We start from the raw sequence: 18829 nt of genomic DNA, 5'->3' as shown, positions 1-18829 counted from the left end.
CTTGGAAGGCAAAACCGAGCATGAAAAAGTGGACTGACTCTCAAAAAAAAAAGAAAAATTTTCCTGGATTTATAAATAGAAGGGGGGGGGAACACCCCAAAATGACACCTTTTATTTACTTTTTTCTTTTCTAATGAACACTCACATTTTCTCAACTTCTCCTCAAACTACATTTGGCTTGTATTTCCCTCATCAAAAGCTGAATACACCACCATCGTATGAGATTGATGAACATCTGTTTGAAGCACTCGATGTATCTCAAAAAAGTCGCAGCAACTTCATCACTGACGTCAGTCCTTGTCTTTCCGAAGAAGAAAGTGATTCATCTTGTAAATACCGTAAACCAAAGCAGAACAAGCACAATAAACGACGTGACATAAAACGTAAAGTACATATGTCTTATTCTGTATATATATAACTAACATATTTTATCATAGACAAAAAAGAAGAAAAGAAACCAACAGAAGATGACAAGAAGCAAAAAAACCTGTACAAGACTGAACTTTGTCGCAATTGGGAGGAAACAGGTCATTGTCGATACGGTCTCAAGTGTCAATATGCTCATGGTGCTGCTGATTTACGTGAAGTAGACCGTCATCCTAAATACAAGACTCAGAAATGCCGTACTTTTCATCAAACAGGTGCTTGTCCTTATGGATCTCGCTGTACTTTTAGACACTTTAATCTCCCTGGTGATGAAGATATAAAAAAGGAAGACAAGGTTGAATCAAGTTGGTTTGAAGCTGATCCTGAAGATTCACTCTTGCCTTCCAATGCTGAAAGTTTACTTCCTCACCAACTATTGTTTGATCTGGAATCACCTGTAGTATCAGAACCATCTCGTTGTCCTTTATTATCTTCTTTATCTCACCAGTATTCTTACCAACCACCTATGAATCCCGAATGCAAGACCTTCTTTCGTCCTTGGTTGTTTTAATTTATTTTCATATATTACCCCCCTCTCTCTCTCTCTCTCTTTTTCTTTTCATTTTAAGTTATTCAATAGCATATACACACACTTTCTTTTTTTTTTTATAGCATTATAAAATTTGTATATATATATATTATATGTAAAAAAAAATATATATAAAAAAAATTAATTAAACTATTTTTAAACTCCATACAACTACTACTTTTTGGTACCTAATTCAACAATACGATAACCTTCCTGATAGACAATAGGATACGCATGATATTCAGGCATAAATCGACCTTGTAGATCTGCATAAAAGGGAGTTCGAATCATAAAAAAGGACCGAGGTAATCTTAAATACCGAACCATCCATGCGTATCCTTGCATCATGACTGAATACAGAAAAGACAACAGTCTGGATGCTCGAGGGAGTCCCAAGGCATCAGCATCGTGTTGTCCAATCAAGGTAGGCAATAATTTGACAACAAAACCATAAAAGGCATGTCGCATACACGCAGGTAAACGTGTCAATAAATGATCAATAGTAGGTTGAGCCACTTGCCAATTATGGACTGAATAACGAATGGATTGGTTAGCATAAACCTATACATGAGAGTTTAAATAGGGATATTGCTATGTTTATTCCCCTCCCCCTTCTGCATGTGTCCACTTGCCTGTTTAAATGAAAATAAGGCTTCTGGTGTCTCTGGTAAATCTTGGATGTTCATTTGAATACCTATATCATACCACACACGAAACAAAGCCTACACATACTTATTCAGAGTGTTTTCATATAGTCAATACTTACATTGATCTCACGTGGATCCATCGCGCGATATCCAAACTGATTGACCCAAGCAATTGGTTCAAACACAAACAAGGAAAGTGTATAGATAAAATCCTCGTTTCGAATCTTGTATTTACCATGGATCTCATTCAATCGTTTCACGGCTGTTTGTGCGCGTGTCCATTGAAGATCGATATCTGCCTGAGATGTATAAGGACATTTGAGCCGTTGGTTTTGAATACGACCAAAAACTTCGGTCATTTCCAGTGTCAGCAGCTCTGTATCTTCTGCTCGACGAGCACATCGAGACTTGAATTCACCTGTAGCCACCAAGAGTTTTGAAATGGTAGGGATTGAAAATGTCTTGAACAAGGCCAGTTCAGTGCCTCGAAGTGTTAGAACTAGGCATGTTGTATCAGTAGGCATATCAACAGAGGAATAGATACTCACAAGGAAACTCTTTTTGTACTGTAGCTGCATGGATTTCTCTTGCTATGGTTATATCTTCCAACACGCTCTGAGGATCAGGATATTGACGACGTAAGGCTTGAATATGTTGATATCGATAATAACGAACAAGACCGAGATAAAACACAATACCTCCACAGACTAAACCAAGGCAATTCTCTTTAAAAAATGTGTTCATTTGAATAAAGAAAGCTAAAAGAAAAAAAAACATCACAGTGAAGAAAGCCCTTTAAATGCATACTTTCTCCTATTTTTTTTTTTTTTATAAGACTCCCTTTAAGGCAGGAAAAATCTTTCTTTTCCCCCCCTTTTTTTTTTCTAAATAAAAATAATAATGGAAGAAGAAGTATTACAAAAGATTTACAAGTTGGCCAATGAACTAGCTCATCAGCAACAACATAATCAAGACTTGGCGTCTTCTTTAACACATCAGTTGTCTGACCTTAAAGTAAACCTAATTACGCTATGGAATATAAACTCATGTTTATTAGTCAAAAACCAATGCGAAACCTTTAGTGGATGGTATATTGTACGTTAGAAACAAAGAAAAAACTAATAGTAAGAAATAGAACACGATGTGAGCCTACCTCACCCTACCGTGCCAGAACAAAGAGATGAAGTGATTGAACAACTCAAGTCCCAATTACAAGATGCCCTCTCTGCACAAAAAGCAGCTTTAGAAACAAACAAACAACTGGAGAAACAAGTTGATGATTTACAAGCCCTTGTAAAAGAATATGAAGTAGGCTTAGAGACAGTGACCTCTAAATTACGTCTGCATGCTGTAAGTACCATGGCTTGATGGAGAAGGGCTAATGTAGTTGTATAGAATGCAGTGACAGAAGGACAGATCAGACTGAAAAGAGAATACGAAGCATTACTGAATGCAGAAAAGGGTACAACAGCAGCCTTGTTTATGGAAAACACACTTCTCCAGACGCAACTTCGTCAATTAGCAAGATCACTACGTGATGTCTATCAATATGAATCCATCGATCCCCAAGATCAACTGTTAGCACAATTGAAAAAAGAGAACCAAGCCTTATTGAAGTTGTTGCGGATATCTCAGTTATCAGAGGAAGTGATCACAGAACGATCTTCACCTGTTCTTTCTGCAGCTCGACCAGGTGTTGTTGAAGAGTTTTTTGAGTAAAATAAAAAAATAAAAAATGTCGGTGATTCAATGATATCCTACGCGCCTTTTTTCTTATTATTTTTTTTTCTGCTGTGCTTTTTTGTCTTTTTCTTTTTATTGTTGCTTCCATTATGTACTGTATGCGTTATTTTGTTCCATTACTTTTATTACCATTTCCTGATGCGCCACCTATTTTTGTTATTTTGTTTCTAATTTCATTCTTTTTACATCAAAAACCATGGTAAGCTCATGCATAAGTGTTGTGCGTGTCATGCTGACATGACTTTAGTATCTATTGTACCTTGTTATTGATCGCCTTATTTTCTTCCACTTGTTATTGGGGACAAGGAAGATGTTGGATTGATTTACAGCAACCACATTTATTCGAAGTACGTCCAGATTCAAATGCAACGTTTGGACAAGGTGAAGGCTGGTGGAATTGGAAAATCACTTTACCTATAGGCACTTTTTAGATTTTATATATATACCAAAAAAAAAAAAAAGGGAAAGGAGAAAGAGGGGATATTATGCGACCACACGTGTTTTTATATATATATATAAATATTTTTTTCTTTCTTGTTTTCTTTTCATGATGAACAGTGTTCGGTCAAGTATAAGAAAATTACCTCCAAAGGCTGTGATCAAAATACTTCGAAAAGTGTTTTCTTTACCAGCACCAGCAGCTCGATTTATTCTGAATGAGATCACAAAAGCAAGACCATGTCATCAATCGTGGATCTATCGAGTCAAAGAACACGATTGGTCTGGGTGTTGGATAGGACAAGATATAGAGAACCAAGATGTATTCAAGCGTGTCCAAGAAGCTGATGTTGTCTTATTTTATGTCCATGGTAAATCTCAATTCGACAAGTATGGATTAACTCATTTTTTTTTTTTTTTTTTTTGGGGAAAGGAGGCGGATTTCGTATTGGCAGTTGTACAATGTATATGGATACCATGATTGCCTGGATCCATGCACTCCAGATGAAATATGGGTTAACATGTATGATCATGAGTATTGACTACAGGTAAAAAAAAAAAAAAAAAAAGGAAAGAAAGGGGGCTTGCGTCATCATTGGATTAAGATCCTATAGATTAGCACCTGAATATCGATATCCAAGTCCAATAGAGGATGTGGTACGTGCTTATGAACATCTTGTTCATACTTTGGGTATCCACACAGATAAGGTCATTGCTATAGGTGATTCTGCAGGTGCTGCTCTTGTGCTTGAAATGTTGTTTATCACACATGATCCAAGCATGTTTGACATTGTCACTGAAAAAGAACAAGAGCAAGGTAAGGTGCGTGAATTACCAAGACCAGCAGGGACTATTTTGATATCGCCACTTGTGACAGACAAGACAGATTCAGCATCATGGCAAATCAATCAGAAATATGACTATATTACAGAACATACAGCCAAAGTGATCAAACGAGACTATTTTCCTACTTGCGATAAAGAGGAAGAAGAGGAAGAACAACATACGCTGGGTATTGCTCAACTTCAGACTGGATTCAAAGCATTTCTATCGCCAGAAGTATTGATGTACATTGGTCATCTGGAAGTATTAAGGGATGATGCGATCCAATTGGCCGAGAAAGCAGAACAAGACCATGTTGCTTGGCAAACAGTGATAGAAGAAGATGTTCATGATTGGTTTTGTGTGCGTGAAGTAGTCAAAGATAAAGAGATCCTTAAGCGAGCAGACAACATATTTGCTGATTTCTGTTATCGGGCCATTGGTGGTCCTATTCGAAAAGAAGCGTGTGACCAAAGAATAAAATAAAAAGAGGACGAAACACATCATCCTCCTTCTTTTTTTTTTTTATTCTTTTTCTTTTCTTTTTCTTTATCATGATAGCACAACAGACATGTCAATTGATGGATGGGTTTGGTCTTCTAATTCAATCTGTCTTGTTCTTGACTGTATTGATCACTTTGATGTACAAAAGAGCCACAGAGACACCACAAAGACCCTTAAAGATATGGTAAAGAAAACAATAAGATAATCATTCATATCATGATTTTAGGGCATTGGATGTCAGTAAGCAATTTATAGGAGCAGGTATGCTTCATTGTATTAATATCAGTATCAGTTACGCAGCAAAAGATGATAAGAGAAATGACGATGATTTATGCGCATGGTATTTTTTAAACCTCGCTATGGATACCACTGTCGGTGTCTTATTGCTCTGGTGCTGGCTTCCATTATTCATGGCTGGCTTAGAAAGATTAGGGGTCGAGATAGGCAAGACAGGCGATTATGGCCAAAGATGGAAGTCTCGCTGGACACGTCAGTTGATTGTGTTTCTGTCTGCAGAGATCCTCACAAAAGCATGTTTATATGAGATCATTGTTTATTTGCCTTGGTTCATCACATTGGCTAAAATGGCATTAGACTGGACAGGGGATAATCCGCACTTTCAGCTGGTGTTTGTGATGCTCATGTAAGTTCAACTATAAAACACAATCTGTTATTCAACTAGAGTCTAGTTTTCCTTTAGTCATGAATGCACTTCAATTCTGGTTGACAGACACAATTTTAAAAGTACAACAGGTAAAAGAGGAATGGACGATAAACAAAAACGAAAGAACACCTTTGTTCATGGCCTAATAATAACAATAATAAATCACGGGGTTGTGTCAAAGTGGATTTAAATAGGAAACAAAATTTTTTTTTCTATTGTTTTCTTCTTTCTTTCTTTATGATGGATAGACCTAAATTACACAAGACTCGGTCAACACCTTCAACACGTATCAGAAGTAGTCGTACACCAATGACTAAATATGGAGCCATTTCAGAACAACCTGAAACAAACCATGAAGAACCTTCAATGACAAGAAGAAAATCCACCGCTTTTGAAGACTTGGGTGACTCTGAACCAGGAGTGTCCACCGATATCTTGGACCATGAACTCACACTCAAAGACAAACAAGACGTAAGTGACTATCCCATTTATACGCTGACTTACGAGAGATAGGCTATGAATAAACAACATCCTTTCGGTCTTCCCTTATGGAAACCAGCACTTTATAAAAAGTCTCGATCCGTTGTCCGTAAAGCAAATAGTGCATTGCATTCATCTCCGTCTTCATCTTCCGAGCTCTTTTTAAATCCAGGTAATATTCTTTGGTCCGTCGTGTTTGGCTGGTGGCTGGCACTGGTGGTGTTTATGGTGTCGATTCCCCTAAGTGTGTTTAGAAATCATGCTTATGATGTCGTGTTACGTGAGCTGGGTCTATACCTTTTATGGCCTTTTGGTCGCTATGTTGAACGTCTAGTTGAAATTACACCTCAGGTATTAAACGACCTTGAAAGAGAAAGGTCTACTTCCATCTTTATTGAAGAGGAAGAAGAACAGGAACAAGAGCAACACACATCAAGGGGATATAACTGGTTTCATGCAGTGATGGAGACAGTCAAATTAGGTCCTGCTGCTTGGTTGTATTATTTTATGTTCTATACAGTGCTTGGTATAAAGAAAATAAAAAAAAAATAGAAAAAAAGAAGGCTAACAAGATTTCATATAGCTCCCTTATTGTTACTGGTGTCTACCATCTGCTGGATGTGTGTCGTTACTGTACCGATGGCTAAACTGAATTATATCCTTGTACGCCATCTCCGTCGCCACCCACTCAAACTCCGATTTCATGCCACTCCTTCGGTTTTAACCGGTACACACCCCACTGTCATCTTGCTATGTACCTATCAAGCGTTTGGCTGGCAATACTACAAATACACTTTTAATGGAATCAACATTATGTTTATCAACCTGATTCCCCTAGTCTTTTTTGTGATATTGGATGACTATGTCCTCAAGGACATATTTCCTCAAGCATGGTTCACCTCCCCTCAATTCATTTTTGCCTTATCGCTGGCTTCTGTGATTCCGTTGTCTTATTTTATCGGTATGGGTGTCAGTTCCGTCTCTGCTCAGAGTAGTATGGGGTTAGGTGCTGTGATTAATGCCACCTTTGGTAGTATTATCGAAATTATCTTGTACGGTGCTGCTTTGATGGCAGGTAAAAGTGCGTTGGTGGAGGGGTCTTTGATCGGTAGTATTTTGGCAGGTGTGTTGTTGATGCCTGGGTTTTCGATGGTCAGTGGTGCTGTCAAGAGAAAAGAACAACGTTTCAATGCTAAAAGTGCAGGTAAGTCAGCCTAGCACTAACCTATGCTAAAAAAAAAAAAAAAAAAAAAAATTGAAAGGTGTGACAAGTACGATGCTGATTATGGCCATCATTGGTATCCTATCACCTACTTTATTTTATCAATTCTTTGGTTCTGTAAGTACATATTGATAAGATAGTTATTTATTTCTATTAGTTTGAATTACATTGTACAGGTTGTCCAACCACTCTGAATGATACCATGGCTTGTTCTCATTGTTACTATGATCAAATGAATCCCTTTGATGATCCTGTCTATCAAAACAGTGTCAAGCCATTCATGTGGATCTGTGCTGCTATTTTACCTTCTGCTTATGTGATTGGTTTATTGTTTAGTTTACATACGCATGCAGACATGGTCTGGAAAAGTCAACATACCAAGCATGATGAGCCTGTTCATCAGAAAATATACCCTGTTCATATCCTAGAGGCTCATGAAGATGAACGAACACCTTTACATCCATCTCCTCCTGCGATAGGTAAAAGTCTCATCCAACCCCATCATTTATTGACAAACCAAACAGATACACCCCAGCATCTTTCCTTTGTTCATATGGTAGAACCAGAAGAAGAGGAAGAGGAAGAAGCAGCTGCTGGTCATGATTCCCCTAATTGGGGTAAAACTATGAGTTATTCCGTTTTGTTTGGCTGCACTTTACTGTACTCGATCATTGCTGAAATTCTGGTTCAAACAGTCGATTTAGTCATGGAAAACGTAGCGATTGATGAAAAGTTCTTGGGCCTTACTTTATTTGCTCTTGTGCCTAATATTACTGAGTTTATGAATGCTATTTCGTTTGCACTGTATGGTAATATTGTGCTGAGTATGGAAATTGGTTCTGCTTATGCACTTCAAGTGTGTTTATTGCAAATCCCGGCTATGGTTGCTTTTTCACTTTGGTTTAACTGGGGTAAAGAAGAATTGAAAAAGTTTACATTCAAGTAAGTTCCAATTTTATATACAATGTCGACTGATTATTTGGTTTTAGTTTGATGTTTCCTCGGTGGGATGTGATTTCTGTCATTTTCTCTGTGTTTTTATTGACTTATACTTATCAAGAAGGAAAGTCAAATTACTTTAAGGGATCTATTCTTATCCTTAGTTATATTGTGCTGGTAGCTGGATTCTATTATGTTCCTTCCATGAACTATCCTGCCAGTTAAATAAAATACCGTCACAGTGCTTTATTTTTCCTTTTCCCTTTTTTTTTTCTTCTTTTTCTTTTTCGTTTCATTTTTTTATTATTATTTTATTTTTTGCATACATGAAGTTGTTTTCATTAACTACTGTTGTTGCATGCTTATGGACAAGTGTTCTTGGTAAATAGAGACAGACGCGTGAAATAAATAAATAAAAAACTCGATTGATAAACTTTATAGCTCGTTCCTCTGTCTCTTTGATCAAGGTTCCTTCTGTAGACCATACACCCGAAGTATCGTTAGATACTTTTTCTCAGTTCTATGCCAACATGATGGATACTCAGCCTCATCCTGCTTTACGCTTCCAAGACGACGATAATGCCATCCACTCTTTTTTGCCTGCATCCAATGATGTATTTGAAAAGAAAGTTGATGGTAGCTTGGTCGTGGTGGTTGCTGGTGTTCAAGACTCTCAAGGTATAAACCCAAAAAAAACACACCATATAGTAAAATTAGATATTGAATGACATGGTAGCTATATTATCACAAGAGACTTCATTTTATGTGTCTGATGATGAACCCGACCATTTTGTCTCTATGGTTCAAGATACAGTATACCAAATGACAGATACGACAATTGCAACCTACAACTATGAAGAGGTATACAAAAAAAAAAAAAAAAAAAAAAAACTGGTTCCTTGTGTGTTTCATCATCCTCTAACTTTGAAACGCGTTTATTTTATTTATTTTTTTAGACGGAGATTCGACAAGAGACGGACGCCCACTTTCAACATGATTTTGATCAATTCAAGACTGAATTATTTGATGTTCGTCATGAAGCTGATGCGTTATTGATACATGAAGTTGAAGATATCTATCAGCAAAAGCAAAAAGATGTCAACGTGATTCAAGTGCACTCTTTACAGGTAAACATGGACCCCCATGAAAACCATTCCACTCATATCTTTGTGTAGGCTATGGCTGATACATATGGTGTTGAATCAGAACAATACAAAGAAGCTCAATTGATTTTGAACTATCTTTTTGAGACTATCGTGATTCCCAACTTCCAACAACAGTATAGTCGTGGTGTTTCTCTGTTTGTATTCACACCTGCCATGAAACAAAGCATGAAGCGTGATGTCTTGACAGATGCTCAAGTATGTTATGCTACTGCTTCTGCTTGTAAGAACAACACATCTTACTGCCATGGTCATGGCCAATGTGTCAAGGTCGATAAGAACTGTTATGCTTGTCAATGCCAATCTTCTTATGTGGGTGAGTCATGTCAATATGTGAATGCTGTCAGTGATTTCCAATTGTTGTTCTGGACAAGTGTTCTTTTGATTGTTATTACTGCCAGTGTTGTTGTTTGTGTCTATCAAAGTGGAGATATCGTTGATGGTGGTATTGTCATGACTCAATCTGTTCCTAAACAAGAATAAAGTGTATTACGTAACGTTAAGTTTTTTATTGAAGCATAAAAATTGAGGAGAGAAGATATATACATATATATATATATATATGTATATATAGGAGCAAATGATACAATGTTATAGGATTGGAATGAAAGGAGATGGAAGGGGCAAAATGCGAATAGATACGTAAGTTTTAATGCAAATTTTTGTATGAAAGTATATGCGTAGAAAAAAAAATAGAAAAAAGGCATAGAAATAAAATGAAAATGCTTAAATGAGATCAACTTAATGAATACGGTCTGAATAGAGAGGTAAAGGTAGTCTTGTTGGTAATGGAGCCACCAAGACAGGTAATGATTGCTTACGGTGATAATTAGGTGAAGAAGGTAACCATGCATTTGAATGAGGAGGTGTGATAGGTGGAGATCTCATGTCCGGTAAAGATCTTTTTCGGGATTTACGAATGCCTTGAAGTGTTCGATATCGATTAAAGCAAGTGGCACGTTTGCGATGTGGCAATTGGCCTGAAATTTGGCCCCAAGTCAATCCTCGAGCAACACCCTCACATATAATGGCATCTTCAATATCTGAAAAGCGACTTCGAGGTTTACCATGGTTACTTATACTGTTGTTTCGTTTTGTTGAATAATACATATCATCTTCTTCTGGAGGTGAGAGTGGAGGTGAAGCAAGTTGACGGTTTACAGTAACCGGATTTAACATATCAGCGACTAGATATAACATTTAGCATTCTGTCTTTTGTTTTCATTTCTATTACTTACTCTTCATGATAAAGTAAGGAAAGAAAAAGAAGTTTTCAAATGTTCTTTCTTTTGAATGTTAAAAAACGAATTCATTTTATATGAATCACAGAGAAAAAAAAAAGGGGATTCAAGTCAATTGATAAATTACAACTCATATTTTTTATTATTTTTGACAGCAAGATAGGAAGACGACAATAAACAATTCTTAGGAGAACAAAGTCAAAAGTAGGAGTAAAATAGTAATAATAAACTATTGATTTCAAAATGAAAGAGAGTGGCTTCAAAAGAAAGAAAAAAGAGAGAGAGGGGGAGAGGGCAAAAAAAAAAAAAGTAAAAAAACAATGAAACAAATCTGTATAAATTTATCACCCTTGATCGACTACATAATTATGCAGATTTTCTGTATTATAGAAAGCACATATAGATGAACGAATAGGCTTAAGGAATGTAATAAATGATCCTTTTTATTGAAACCATCATTCTTTATTTATTTAAACTTAATATAGTCTGTGTGTGTGTGTGTGTGTGTGTGTGTGGCATGTTAATTCATCCCCCTCATAATTCAATAGAATGCAATTATATTTATTCAGCCAATCAAATGTTCTCGTTGTCTTTATAAAAATTACTGTCATTATGCCAATGTATAAATAAAATGTATATGTGTAAAATGTTGTTAATGTTGTTGTTGTTATTATTCTTCCATAGCATCTTCATCTTCAGATTCAAATTCTATTTCTTCGTCTATTTCTTCTTCTGGTTCTTCAACATGAGCAGGCACAACTTGATTTATCATTTGAATAAGTTCTTTAGCATGTTCAAACATAGCATCATCATCAGAGCCAAGCATAGAATACAACTAAATAAAGTTAGCATACTCCTTTTTTTTTGTATGTGCGTGTGTGTGTGTGTGTGTGTGTATTACCTTGACAGATGTCTCTAAACAGTCCCTTGCATCTGCCCATAATGCTATTCTTTCCTCTTGTGTTCTTTCTTCTTCATCACCCAGACAATAATAAGTCCAGCCATACAAATACCACAAATCAACTACTTCATCATTCTCCTTTTGCAAGTTCTCCAAGACAGTAAAAGCGTGTTCAAACATACCACACTCTAACAATAACTTGACAAGGGCCAATCGTGTATCGTAAATGGGTATTGTGGGATCACCAGATTCTTTATGGATCCATAATTCCATGGATTTGTTCAGGGCAGCTGCAGCTTCTTCATTGCGTTGTTGACTTAATCGAACAGAAGCTAACAATTGGTAGGATTCTGCATGGTCTGCATCAACTTGTTGTGCTTGTTGCAAATAAGCTTCGCATCTCTGTTCAGCTTCAGGTTCAAAACTAAACTCATAAGATGGGTAATCATAGACTTGTTTCACTTACCAACAATCAGTCAAGTAAATCTCTGTCATGGAACATAATGCACTCGAAATCTTGGATCCTAGCAATTTGGCTTCTTCTGATTCACCAGGTAATTTGTTTCTTTCTGCAACCATCAAATCAACACCCTTTTGAAAGGCATCAATGGCTTCTTTTTCAATAGACAACTGACCCAAGTACATGTATTTACTATAACTTGAGTTGGGTTCAAGTTGAATCGACTCCAACAAGTGCTATGTGTATTGGTCAGAATAAAGTCAATAAACTCAAGCTTACCTTTCTTGCCAACTCAAACTGTTCAAGTTCGAGTTCGACTTGGCCTGTTATTTCCAACAGTTCTGCATTGTGTGGTTCAAGTTCTAAAGCACGTTGACAGAAAGTATAAGCAGCCGGGTACTCTAACTTGTCAATGTTTTCCAAGATTCGAGGTTTTAAATCAGCAACTGTATATTGAACAGACATTCTCTATTTAAGGGGGGGAAATATATCTAGAAAAAACAAACACTTTTTTTTTGTTGAATCAATAGCTGGAATAAAGAAAAGCTGTCACAATGTTGAACGCCACGCATAAATGGCCACTTGTTTCGAAATAGATGAGTATTTCACTTTTAGCTGAGTCTCAAGCTCATTTAGAAGCCGACATTTTACCTTATCTACATGATATTGTTTCGGTGTAACATACATCAGCCCTTTTTCTCACCCTTTCTTTTTCGGTCAAACACCAAGGATTATTCATCCATGCTATCTGATTGGACAATATCCATGAGCCTCCACTACAACCAAAAAACCACTATGTCTTGTGCAAAAAGAAGCTAATACAGAAACATAGATGAATTGTTTATATTCAGATGTAAACAATAGCATGTGTTATGATTTATACCCTATAAAGACATATGTTCGCACGATAAGCTTTTGTTAAAAAGAGGTCATTGATTTGTCAAAAACAGTCCTGGGAAGCCTCTTGTGATACCTTTTCCTATCCTCACCCCCCTCTCCCCTCACTGTCTGTGTTGTGTATTGAGTTGAACACAAGCATAAAGTGTCTATGGTTCTATCGTTCATGAAGGTAGGTCCCTATGGCTCAGTTCATTTCTATTTGGTTTCTATCCTACTTTCTGGTAAAACAAAGGGTCAAGAAAAGGTTTTACTTGTTCCGCTAAAACAAAGACATTCGCCCTTCGAATCTGTACCTCTTTATGTTTTAGCTGGTCTGAGGCTAGTAATGACAAATAACTGTTTATCTGTTTCTCTCTCTCATCATATCATTGGTCTTGATTTGTAACTGAATTAGCCATGTCAAGTGTATATATATAATGCAAGGGAAATACCCTATCTTCTCCCCTTTTTTTTCTTAACTTAAACTTAATCATGTCCACCACTAAAGAACTGAAACCTGTTACTGCTGTCAATCAACATGCTCATCCTCTCGATCAATTGAGTGCGGATGAAATTGTTCAAGTAGCCACCATTGCTCGTCAAGCCAAATCCGACATGGACTTTGTCTTCAACACCATTACGCTAAAGGAACCCAAGAAATCTGTCATGCTTTCTTATCTCGGCTGGGACACTTCCAAACCTCGCATTACACATGTTGAACGTGAAGCACTTGTGGTTGCCTTGGAGAAAGTGACCATGAAATGTTACGAAGGTGTTGTTTCCTTGGACGCTGGTCAACTCAAATCATGGAAATACATTCCTGATGTACAACCCATCTTGACCATGGATGAAATGTTTGAAGTCGAAGCATTGGTGATCAAGGATGAAAAAGTGCGTCAAGAGTGTCTTGAACTGGGTATTACGGATATGTCGTCTGTCTTTTCGGATCCATGGGCTATTGCCCGTCATGTTACTCATCCGGGTCGTGAAAAGCGTTTAATGCAAGCTTTGATGTACATGCGTACTTGTGAAGAAGACAATCAGTATGCTCATCCTTTGGATTTTGTTCCCATTGTTGGTAAGTTGGGTTGAATCAAGAGTGTGTCTGATAGAGGCTCATGCGTTGTTTCTTATAGATCTTGGTCAAATGAAAGTCATTGCTATTGAACGTATCAAACCCAGAAGTACTAAATTTACTCGTCCTACCATTCCTCAAGAAAAGCATAACTTTTTACCTGAATTCATTGGCGAACAAAACTACCGTAAAGACGTAAAACCCATCATCATTCAACAACCTCAAGGTGTCTCGTTTACTGTCAAGGGTAATGAAATTGACTGGCAAAAATGGAACATGCGTATCTCGATGAACTATCGTGAAGGCCTTGTGATTCATAATGTGAGTTATCAAGATGGTCCTGAAAAGCGTCCTTTGTTCTATCGTATCTCTTTATCTGAAATGGTCGTACCTTATGCTGAAACAAACACACCTCATCACCGCAAGCACGCTTTTGATGTGGGGGAATATGGTATGGGTCTTTGTACAAACAGCTTATTGCTTGGTTGTGATTGTCTGGGTTCGATTTATTACTTTGATGCTACTTTTAATGATCATGCTGGCAAGCCCTTTGAGATTCCTAATGCTATCTGTATGCATGAAGAAGATTATGGTGTGCTCATGAAACATACGGATTATCGTAATAACCGTGCTCACACCATTCGTTCTCGAAGATTGGTGATTTCTCAATTTGTTACAGGTAAGAGAAAAAAAAAAACTCAGGTAGAATCATGACTTATGTTCAATGATAGTTGCCAATTACGATTATGGTCTTTACTATTACTTTTACCAAGACGGTACTTTTGAATACGAAGTCAAGGCTACGGGTGAGCTCAACACACACGTCTTGGCTGAAGATGAATCTCCTGAAGGCATGGGTACCATCGTCGCTCCTCAAATCAATGCTCAATACCACCAACACTTCTTTACGATGCGTATTGATCCTATGATTGACGGTCAGAATAACTCGGTCCAAAAAGTAGATACGTACACTCTACCTTATCCTACCGGTCATCCCATGAACCCTTTGGCAATGGTTTTAGTACACAATACAGCACACTCAAGAACACAAAAGAAGGTCAACAGATGGCCAACTGGGAATCCTCTCGCTTCTTCAAGATCATCAATCAAGACCGTATTCATCCTTATAGCAAGACACCCGTTGGTTGGAAGATTACTTCCGGTCATACTTGTCCCTTTTATGCTCAAGATGATTCACTGGTCGCTCAACGCGCTGGTTTCGCCAAAAAGACATTATGGGTGACACCTTATGATGAAGATCAAATGTTTGCTGGTGGCTTTTATTGTAACCAATCTGCAGGCGACAACACGGTTGAAGTCTGGGCAAATCGTGAAGTCAAGAACATTGAACAAACAGATATTGTTTTGTGGTATACGTTTGGTATCACGCATTTGCCTCGTGTGGAAGATTTCCCATTGATGCCTGTGGAATACTGTGGATTTACCATGAAGCCCTGTAACTTCTTTATTGCTAACCCTGCACTTGATGTTCCCCCTACCAACAAAAAGATCAACCAATCTGTGAATGCTAAAGACACTACAAACTCAAGTACTTGTTGTACAACCAAACTTTAAATTGTTTATATTTGTATTATAGAATAATAATAATAAAAAAGCTTTAATTGCCAATGACAATTTCATCTTGATGCCAACCAGGCGAACTCAATTTCACTTGTTCTAATGCAACATTGCCTTGTCCACTTACAACAGCAGAAGCAGTGACTTCACAACTTCCTCCCCTGGGTCCTTTTGACGTCTGATCCTCCAACCAGAACTGAACTGACACTTGGTGCTTATCACTGTCTAAGCGTACTGTTTCTGATCTATGCACATCTTCCCACGTAAGTTCATTAGGATGATCCAATCCGAATTCTTGAAGCATCTGTTTGTTTTTGCCAAAATAGTCTTTCAAACTCTTGATAGCTTCCATACGCACCACTTCAGCTGCTCGATGTGTACCAATCTGAGATAAAAGCGCTTGCGATAACGAAGGCTGGTCTTTCTGATGTGAACCCAAGATAGGTGATAAATAGTTCCACCAGCTCTGTGTCTTTTTAAGCAATCGCCAGGTAAACAACGAGGCAGCACCGCCTGCGGCTACCCAGACAACAGGCCCCATGACAGAACTTAAAAAAGTAGCAGCACCGAGTGTGCCCAAAATAAGACCGCGCTTTTTTTTACTTGTGGTAGCCAAGATGATTTTGGGTACAGTCCAGATGGAAAGTGGGCGTGTTTGTAACCGAGATTGATAGATGGGACATAATGGTCTTGTTGCCCTTGTGACTTGAAGGGTTCTTTTAAAGCGTAACGACATGAAAGAAAGAGAGGGAGAGAGAAAGGTATTAAAAAAGAGAGATGCATCGTTCATTTGATTTATTATAGTCGCTATGACGACAATCAGATCTTAAGTAATACAGTTGATTGGCTTGGATCCAGAAATTTGAGTGGATGCGTTCATACATACCAAAGAAGGAAATATGTGGGGACTTAAAGTGCATGATAGCTTTCAACGCATTCAATACGTAAATGGATCTATCTTAAGATCTATAGGAATTCAGTTTCCTCAAATAATGAAATAAAGCAGTAGTCATTTTATTTAAAGCTTAGGGATGATACGTTCATGAGCGGCTTTAATCTCATCCAATGATTTCTTGAGAGGGTTCCAACGAACACCCAAGCCAGTTTCTTTATCTGGCTTGGGAATAACATGGAAATGAACATGGGGAACTGCTTGGTTTGCAAGAGGACCATTGTTCTATTCACTTATCAATCATTTTCCATCTACTTTAAACTTACCTGTAAGACATTGTATTGTCCTAGACCAGCAGCGGAAGCAATTTTCTTAGCAATGGGCAATATGTCAGTCAAATACTCATCGGGTACTTGATGCATAAATTCTGCATGATCTATATTTGGTCTTGATGAGATGGTTTCATATAAAAAAAAAAGAGCTCACATTTGGGAATAATCAACTAAATAACAAAGCATAAGAAACACTATGCTTATAGAGAATGTACATTTACCGAATGACCTTCGCTTAAGGGTTCAATGTCCATAAAAGAATAACTTGAACCTATTAGATTTATACATGTATTATATATTTTTACCTTTTTTCAGTCTCGATCAACTTGAAAGAAGGAATCTCTTTCCTGTCGAGATTGAGTTAAAAGAACACGCTTTATATGTTTTTTTTTACCTTATGATTTTACAAAAGATACAATCATCTTTAAGGTGGTTATGAGCAGTAGACATGGTACGATAGGGTACAGATGAAAATTTAAAAAAAGGTGTAGTGAAGCGAAACAAGCGCGTCATTTAAAAGAGAAAAAAAAGAATAATATTTATTTACAGTCCAGAAGGAATTAATGAAGCATATTGGGTAGGAATCATGGAAGCATATTGGGTGGGAATAAGTGAGGTATATTGAGTAGGGATTGAAGTACCCGTAGGTATATAACTGGCAATGTTACTGGGCAATGCACCTGCAATAGCACCCATTACATTATTGCCACTTGCGCCCAATAAACCTGCAATATCATTTAATATGGATGATTGGCTCGACTAATAACAAATTAGTGAACAAAAGAGATATTGCGGACTTACATCGATAGGACATTTGAATGAAGCACTGCTTGAAAAGGGTATACTGATAGGAATACCAATGATACTGACTGTAGCCACAACTTTATAATCCAACTGAATATCTTTGGCTGTTCCTCCACTTAGACCACAATCAGACATGAGTTTAGTGACCACTGTTTGTGTTTCGCTGGCTAATAAATTCAAGGAAATATTAAAAGGGAATGAAATATTGGTGATTGAATTGGAACCAATATGAAGGTCATTTAGTGTACCAGTACCCAATTGTGTGGTATCACCATGATAATTAGCCTATATCTAGGTCAGCTTATGTTCAACTTGTACGATGCTTACGGTAGCTGTAAGTGTCTTGAATGTGACGCTTTCAATGTTTGGATTCTTAACCGTGAAACCCAACGAGATATTTAAATTAGCCGTTGTTCCTTCCAGACCAAATGCCGGTTGGCCCTGAATTCCCGTAAATTCTACAGAAGGTTCTTTAAATAACGCAGCCAAGACACCTATCGCAATAGCCAATCCAATGATCAGCAGTAACAAAATACAACTTATCCAACGACACCAACGTGGACAACATGTACAGCAACCACAACATATTCTATCACAACAAGACCGAGGTCGGTTGTTGGCTCTAGAAAACTTTTCTGAGCTACTAAATTCGTTATACAATAATGGTTGTGGTGATTGATAGTAGCCATCAGGTTGTTCTAGTTTAGCATGGTACGATGGATAGTTTTGCATTGCATAAGCATCATGCTGATGGCTGTTTTGATGGTCATAATAGTAGTTTGACATTAAAAAAAAAAAAAGAGAGAGAGAAAAAAAAGGGGGAAGAAGGGTAATTAAACACAAGAATGAGTTTGTTGCTCTCTTTTTTATTGTGCCTGATTGAGATCAGACCAATAATCGTTCGGCAACAACTTAAAGTAGAGCTCACAATGAATCTTTTTTTGGACGTATTACAAATTTCATTTGCGGGTGTTCAATCGTTAAATGCATCTTAAATTGCAGTGGTTTAGGGATATTTGTTCGTTATTGGTATTCTCCTTCAAGACCAATGTATTCTTGTACGAGAATTGGTTGGTTTGAATAAAATGAA

General features: G+C 37.4%; 14 protein-coding genes across 14 annotated transcripts; 8 read left to right on the top strand and 6 right to left on the bottom strand.

Annotated features, from left to right (window-relative positions):
- Nucleotides 1–475: 475 nt before the first annotated feature.
- Nucleotides 476–685, top strand: B0P05DRAFT_447881 (uncharacterized protein; the record flags this gene model as incomplete). Its single annotated transcript, XM_051573837.1, has 1 exon — nt 476–685. A coding segment is annotated over one exon (210 nt), but the record flags the coding sequence as incomplete, so codon positions are not given.
- Nucleotides 686–1129: 444 nt separating this feature from the next.
- B0P05DRAFT_571534 (uncharacterized protein) lies at nt 1130–2346 on the bottom strand (the record flags this gene model as incomplete). Its single annotated transcript, XM_051581382.1, has 3 exons — nt 1130–1516; nt 1722–2101; nt 2151–2346. 3 exons carry the CDS (start codon nt 2344–2346, stop codon nt 1130–1132), a joined length of 963 nt encoding a protein of 320 aa, XP_051435049.1.
- Nucleotides 2347–2502: 156 nt separating this feature from the next.
- B0P05DRAFT_571533 (uncharacterized protein) lies at nt 2503–3321 on the top strand (the record flags this gene model as incomplete). The annotated part of the gene is made up of 4 exons (XM_051581381.1): nt 2503–2616; nt 2660–2690; nt 2738–2952; nt 2998–3321. The coding sequence occupies 4 exons, from the start codon at nt 2503–2505 to the stop codon at nt 3319–3321; spliced, it is 684 nt and encodes a 227-aa protein (XP_051435048.1).
- Nucleotides 3322–3366: 45 nt separating this feature from the next.
- On the top strand, nt 3367–3867 carry B0P05DRAFT_541345 (uncharacterized protein). The gene is made up of 2 exons (XM_051578164.1): nt 3367–3544; nt 3593–3867. The coding sequence occupies exons 1-2, from the start codon at nt 3435–3437 to the stop codon at nt 3774–3776; spliced, it is 294 nt and encodes a 97-aa protein (XP_051435047.1). The 5' UTR covers nt 3367–3434; the 3' UTR covers nt 3777–3867.
- An 11-nt stretch (nt 3868–3878) lies between these two features.
- B0P05DRAFT_509957 (Alpha/Beta hydrolase protein) lies at nt 3879–5118 on the top strand. Its single transcript, XM_051575597.1, has 3 exons — nt 3879–4154; nt 4217–4331; nt 4398–5118. Exons 1-3 carry the CDS (start codon nt 3893–3895, stop codon nt 5089–5091), a joined length of 1071 nt encoding a protein of 356 aa, XP_051435046.1. The 5' UTR covers nt 3879–3892; the 3' UTR covers nt 5092–5118.
- Nucleotides 5119–5159: 41 nt separating this feature from the next.
- B0P05DRAFT_469972 (vacuolar membrane protein-domain-containing protein) lies at nt 5160–5919 on the top strand (the record flags this gene model as incomplete). Its single annotated transcript, XM_051574527.1, has 3 exons — nt 5160–5293; nt 5336–5752; nt 5799–5919. 3 exons carry the CDS (start codon nt 5160–5162, stop codon nt 5917–5919), a joined length of 672 nt encoding a protein of 223 aa, XP_051435045.1.
- A 94-nt stretch (nt 5920–6013) lies between these two features.
- On the top strand, nt 6014–8421 carry B0P05DRAFT_579258 (uncharacterized protein; the record flags this gene model as incomplete). The annotated part of the gene is made up of 5 exons (XM_051581914.1): nt 6014–6244; nt 6287–6779; nt 6837–7457; nt 7516–7592; nt 7633–8421. 5 exons carry the CDS (start codon nt 6014–6016, stop codon nt 8419–8421), a joined length of 2211 nt encoding a protein of 736 aa, XP_051435044.1.
- A 226-nt stretch (nt 8422–8647) lies between these two features.
- On the top strand, nt 8648–10080 carry B0P05DRAFT_541331 (uncharacterized protein). Its single transcript, XM_051578163.1, has 4 exons — nt 8648–9092; nt 9151–9275; nt 9371–9541; nt 9590–10080. The coding sequence occupies exons 1-4, from the start codon at nt 8945–8947 to the stop codon at nt 10058–10060; spliced, it is 915 nt and encodes a 304-aa protein (XP_051435043.1). The 5' UTR covers nt 8648–8944; the 3' UTR covers nt 10061–10080.
- A 238-nt stretch (nt 10081–10318) lies between these two features.
- Nucleotides 10319–10822, bottom strand: B0P05DRAFT_571529 (uncharacterized protein; the record flags this gene model as incomplete). The annotated part of the gene is made up of 2 exons (XM_051581380.1): nt 10319–10764; nt 10816–10822. 2 exons carry the CDS (start codon nt 10820–10822, stop codon nt 10319–10321), a joined length of 453 nt encoding a protein of 150 aa, XP_051435042.1.
- A 496-nt stretch (nt 10823–11318) lies between these two features.
- B0P05DRAFT_541324 (uncharacterized protein) lies at nt 11319–12763 on the bottom strand. Its single transcript, XM_051578162.1, has 4 exons — nt 12459–12763; nt 12186–12415; nt 11720–12143; nt 11319–11653 (listed from the first exon to the last, which is right to left on the bottom strand). The coding sequence occupies exons 1-4, from the start codon at nt 12642–12644 to the stop codon at nt 11489–11491; spliced, it is 1005 nt and encodes a 334-aa protein (XP_051435041.1). The 5' UTR covers nt 12645–12763; the 3' UTR covers nt 11319–11488.
- A 718-nt stretch (nt 12764–13481) lies between these two features.
- On the top strand, nt 13482–15767 carry B0P05DRAFT_541320 (copper amine oxidase). Its single transcript, XM_051578161.1, has 4 exons — nt 13482–14136; nt 14195–14812; nt 14865–15099; nt 15156–15767. The coding sequence occupies exons 1-4, from the start codon at nt 13551–13553 to the stop codon at nt 15706–15708; spliced, it is 1992 nt and encodes a 663-aa protein (XP_051435040.1). The 5' UTR covers nt 13482–13550; the 3' UTR covers nt 15709–15767.
- On the bottom strand, nt 15752–16464 carry B0P05DRAFT_637361 (uncharacterized protein; the record flags this gene model as incomplete). Its single annotated transcript, XM_051583644.1, has 1 exon — nt 15752–16464. Exon 1 carries the CDS (start codon nt 16445–16447, stop codon nt 15752–15754), a length of 696 nt encoding a protein of 231 aa, XP_051435039.1. The 5' UTR covers nt 16448–16464.
- A 240-nt stretch (nt 16465–16704) lies between these two features.
- Nucleotides 16705–17442, bottom strand: B0P05DRAFT_541317 (HIT-like domain-containing protein). Its single transcript, XM_051578160.1, has 6 exons — nt 17330–17442; nt 17241–17282; nt 17157–17199; nt 17090–17105; nt 16930–17039; nt 16705–16888 (listed from the first exon to the last, which is right to left on the bottom strand). Exons 1-6 carry the CDS (start codon nt 17383–17385, stop codon nt 16730–16732), a joined length of 426 nt encoding a protein of 141 aa, XP_051435038.1. The 5' UTR covers nt 17386–17442; the 3' UTR covers nt 16705–16729.
- Nucleotides 17443–18556, bottom strand: B0P05DRAFT_541307 (uncharacterized protein). The gene is made up of 2 exons (XM_051578159.1): nt 18067–18556; nt 17443–18024 (listed from the first exon to the last, which is right to left on the bottom strand). The coding sequence occupies exons 1-2, from the start codon at nt 18523–18525 to the stop codon at nt 17695–17697; spliced, it is 789 nt and encodes a 262-aa protein (XP_051435037.1). The 5' UTR covers nt 18526–18556; the 3' UTR covers nt 17443–17694.
- Nucleotides 18557–18829: the final 273 nt, after the last annotated feature.

Source organism: Gilbertella persicaria (assembly GCF_025201335.1).
Source record: "Gilbertella persicaria strain CBS 190.32 chromosome Unknown B0P05scaffold_19, whole genome shotgun sequence".
NCBI lineage: Eukaryota > Fungi > Mucoromycota > Mucoromycetes > Mucorales > Choanephoraceae > Gilbertella > Gilbertella persicaria.
The sequence above is the reverse complement of the archived record's forward strand: the minus strand, read 5'-3'. Positions and strand labels throughout refer to the sequence as shown.

Excerpts from the sequence above, each read along its gene's own strand:
- B0P05DRAFT_541345 (XM_051578164.1), top strand. The coding sequence starts at position 3,435 with ATGTACTGTATGCGTTATTTTGTTCCATTACTTTTATTACCATTTCCT. Across the intron at positions 3,545-3,592 it reads TTTTTACATCAAAAACCATG|TATCTATTGTACCTTGTTAT; the intron begins GTAAGCTCATGC and ends ACATGACTTTAG.
- B0P05DRAFT_509957 (XM_051575597.1), top strand. The coding sequence starts at position 3,893 with ATGATGAACAGTGTTCGGTCAAGTATAAGAAAATTACCTCCAAAGGCT. Across the intron at positions 4,155-4,216 it reads TGTCTTATTTTATGTCCATG|GAGGCGGATTTCGTATTGGC; the intron begins GTAAATCTCAAT and ends TTTTGGGGAAAG. Across the intron at positions 4,332-4,397 it reads ATCATGAGTATTGACTACAG|ATTAGCACCTGAATATCGAT; the intron begins GTAAAAAAAAAA and ends AAGATCCTATAG.
- B0P05DRAFT_541331 (XM_051578163.1), top strand. The coding sequence starts at position 8,945 with ATGATGGATACTCAGCCTCATCCTGCTTTACGCTTCCAAGACGACGAT. Across the intron at positions 9,093-9,150 it reads TGGTGTTCAAGACTCTCAAG|CTATATTATCACAAGAGACT; the intron begins GTATAAACCCAA and ends ATGACATGGTAG. Across the intron at positions 9,276-9,370 it reads CAACCTACAACTATGAAGAG|ACGGAGATTCGACAAGAGAC; the intron begins GTATACAAAAAA and ends TTATTTTTTTAG.
- B0P05DRAFT_541324 (XM_051578162.1), bottom strand. The coding sequence starts at position 12,644 with ATGTCTGTTCAATATACAGTTGCTGATTTAAAACCTCGAATCTTGGAA. Across the intron at positions 12,144-12,185 it reads ATTTACTTGACTGATTGTTG|TTTTGAACCTGAAGCTGAAC; the intron begins GTAAGTGAAACA and ends TTATGAGTTTAG. Across the intron at positions 11,654-11,719 it reads GTTTAGAGACATCTGTCAAG|TTGTATTCTATGCTTGGCTC; the intron begins GTAATACACACA and ends AACTTTATTTAG.
- B0P05DRAFT_541320 (XM_051578161.1), top strand. The coding sequence starts at position 13,551 with ATGTCCACCACTAAAGAACTGAAACCTGTTACTGCTGTCAATCAACAT. Across the intron at positions 14,137-14,194 it reads GGATTTTGTTCCCATTGTTG|ATCTTGGTCAAATGAAAGTC; the intron begins GTAAGTTGGGTT and ends TGTTTCTTATAG. Across the intron at positions 14,813-14,864 it reads GATTTCTCAATTTGTTACAG|TTGCCAATTACGATTATGGT; the intron begins GTAAGAGAAAAA and ends GTTCAATGATAG.
- B0P05DRAFT_541317 (XM_051578160.1), bottom strand. The coding sequence starts at position 17,385 with ATGTCTACTGCTCATAACCACCTTAAAGATGATTGTATCTTTTGTAAA. Across the intron at positions 17,200-17,240 it reads TTGATCGAGACTGAAAAAAG|TTATTCTTTTATGGACATTG; the intron begins GTAAAAATATAT and ends AATAGGTTCAAG. Across the intron at positions 16,889-16,929 it reads GACAATACAATGTCTTACAG|AACAATGGTCCTCTTGCAAA; the intron begins GTAAGTTTAAAG and ends ATAAGTGAATAG.
- B0P05DRAFT_541307 (XM_051578159.1), bottom strand. The coding sequence starts at position 18,525 with ATGTCAAACTACTATTATGACCATCAAAACAGCCATCAGCATGATGCT. Across the intron at positions 18,025-18,066 it reads TCAAGACACTTACAGCTACC|GCTAATTATCATGGTGATAC; the intron begins GTAAGCATCGTA and ends ACCTAGATATAG.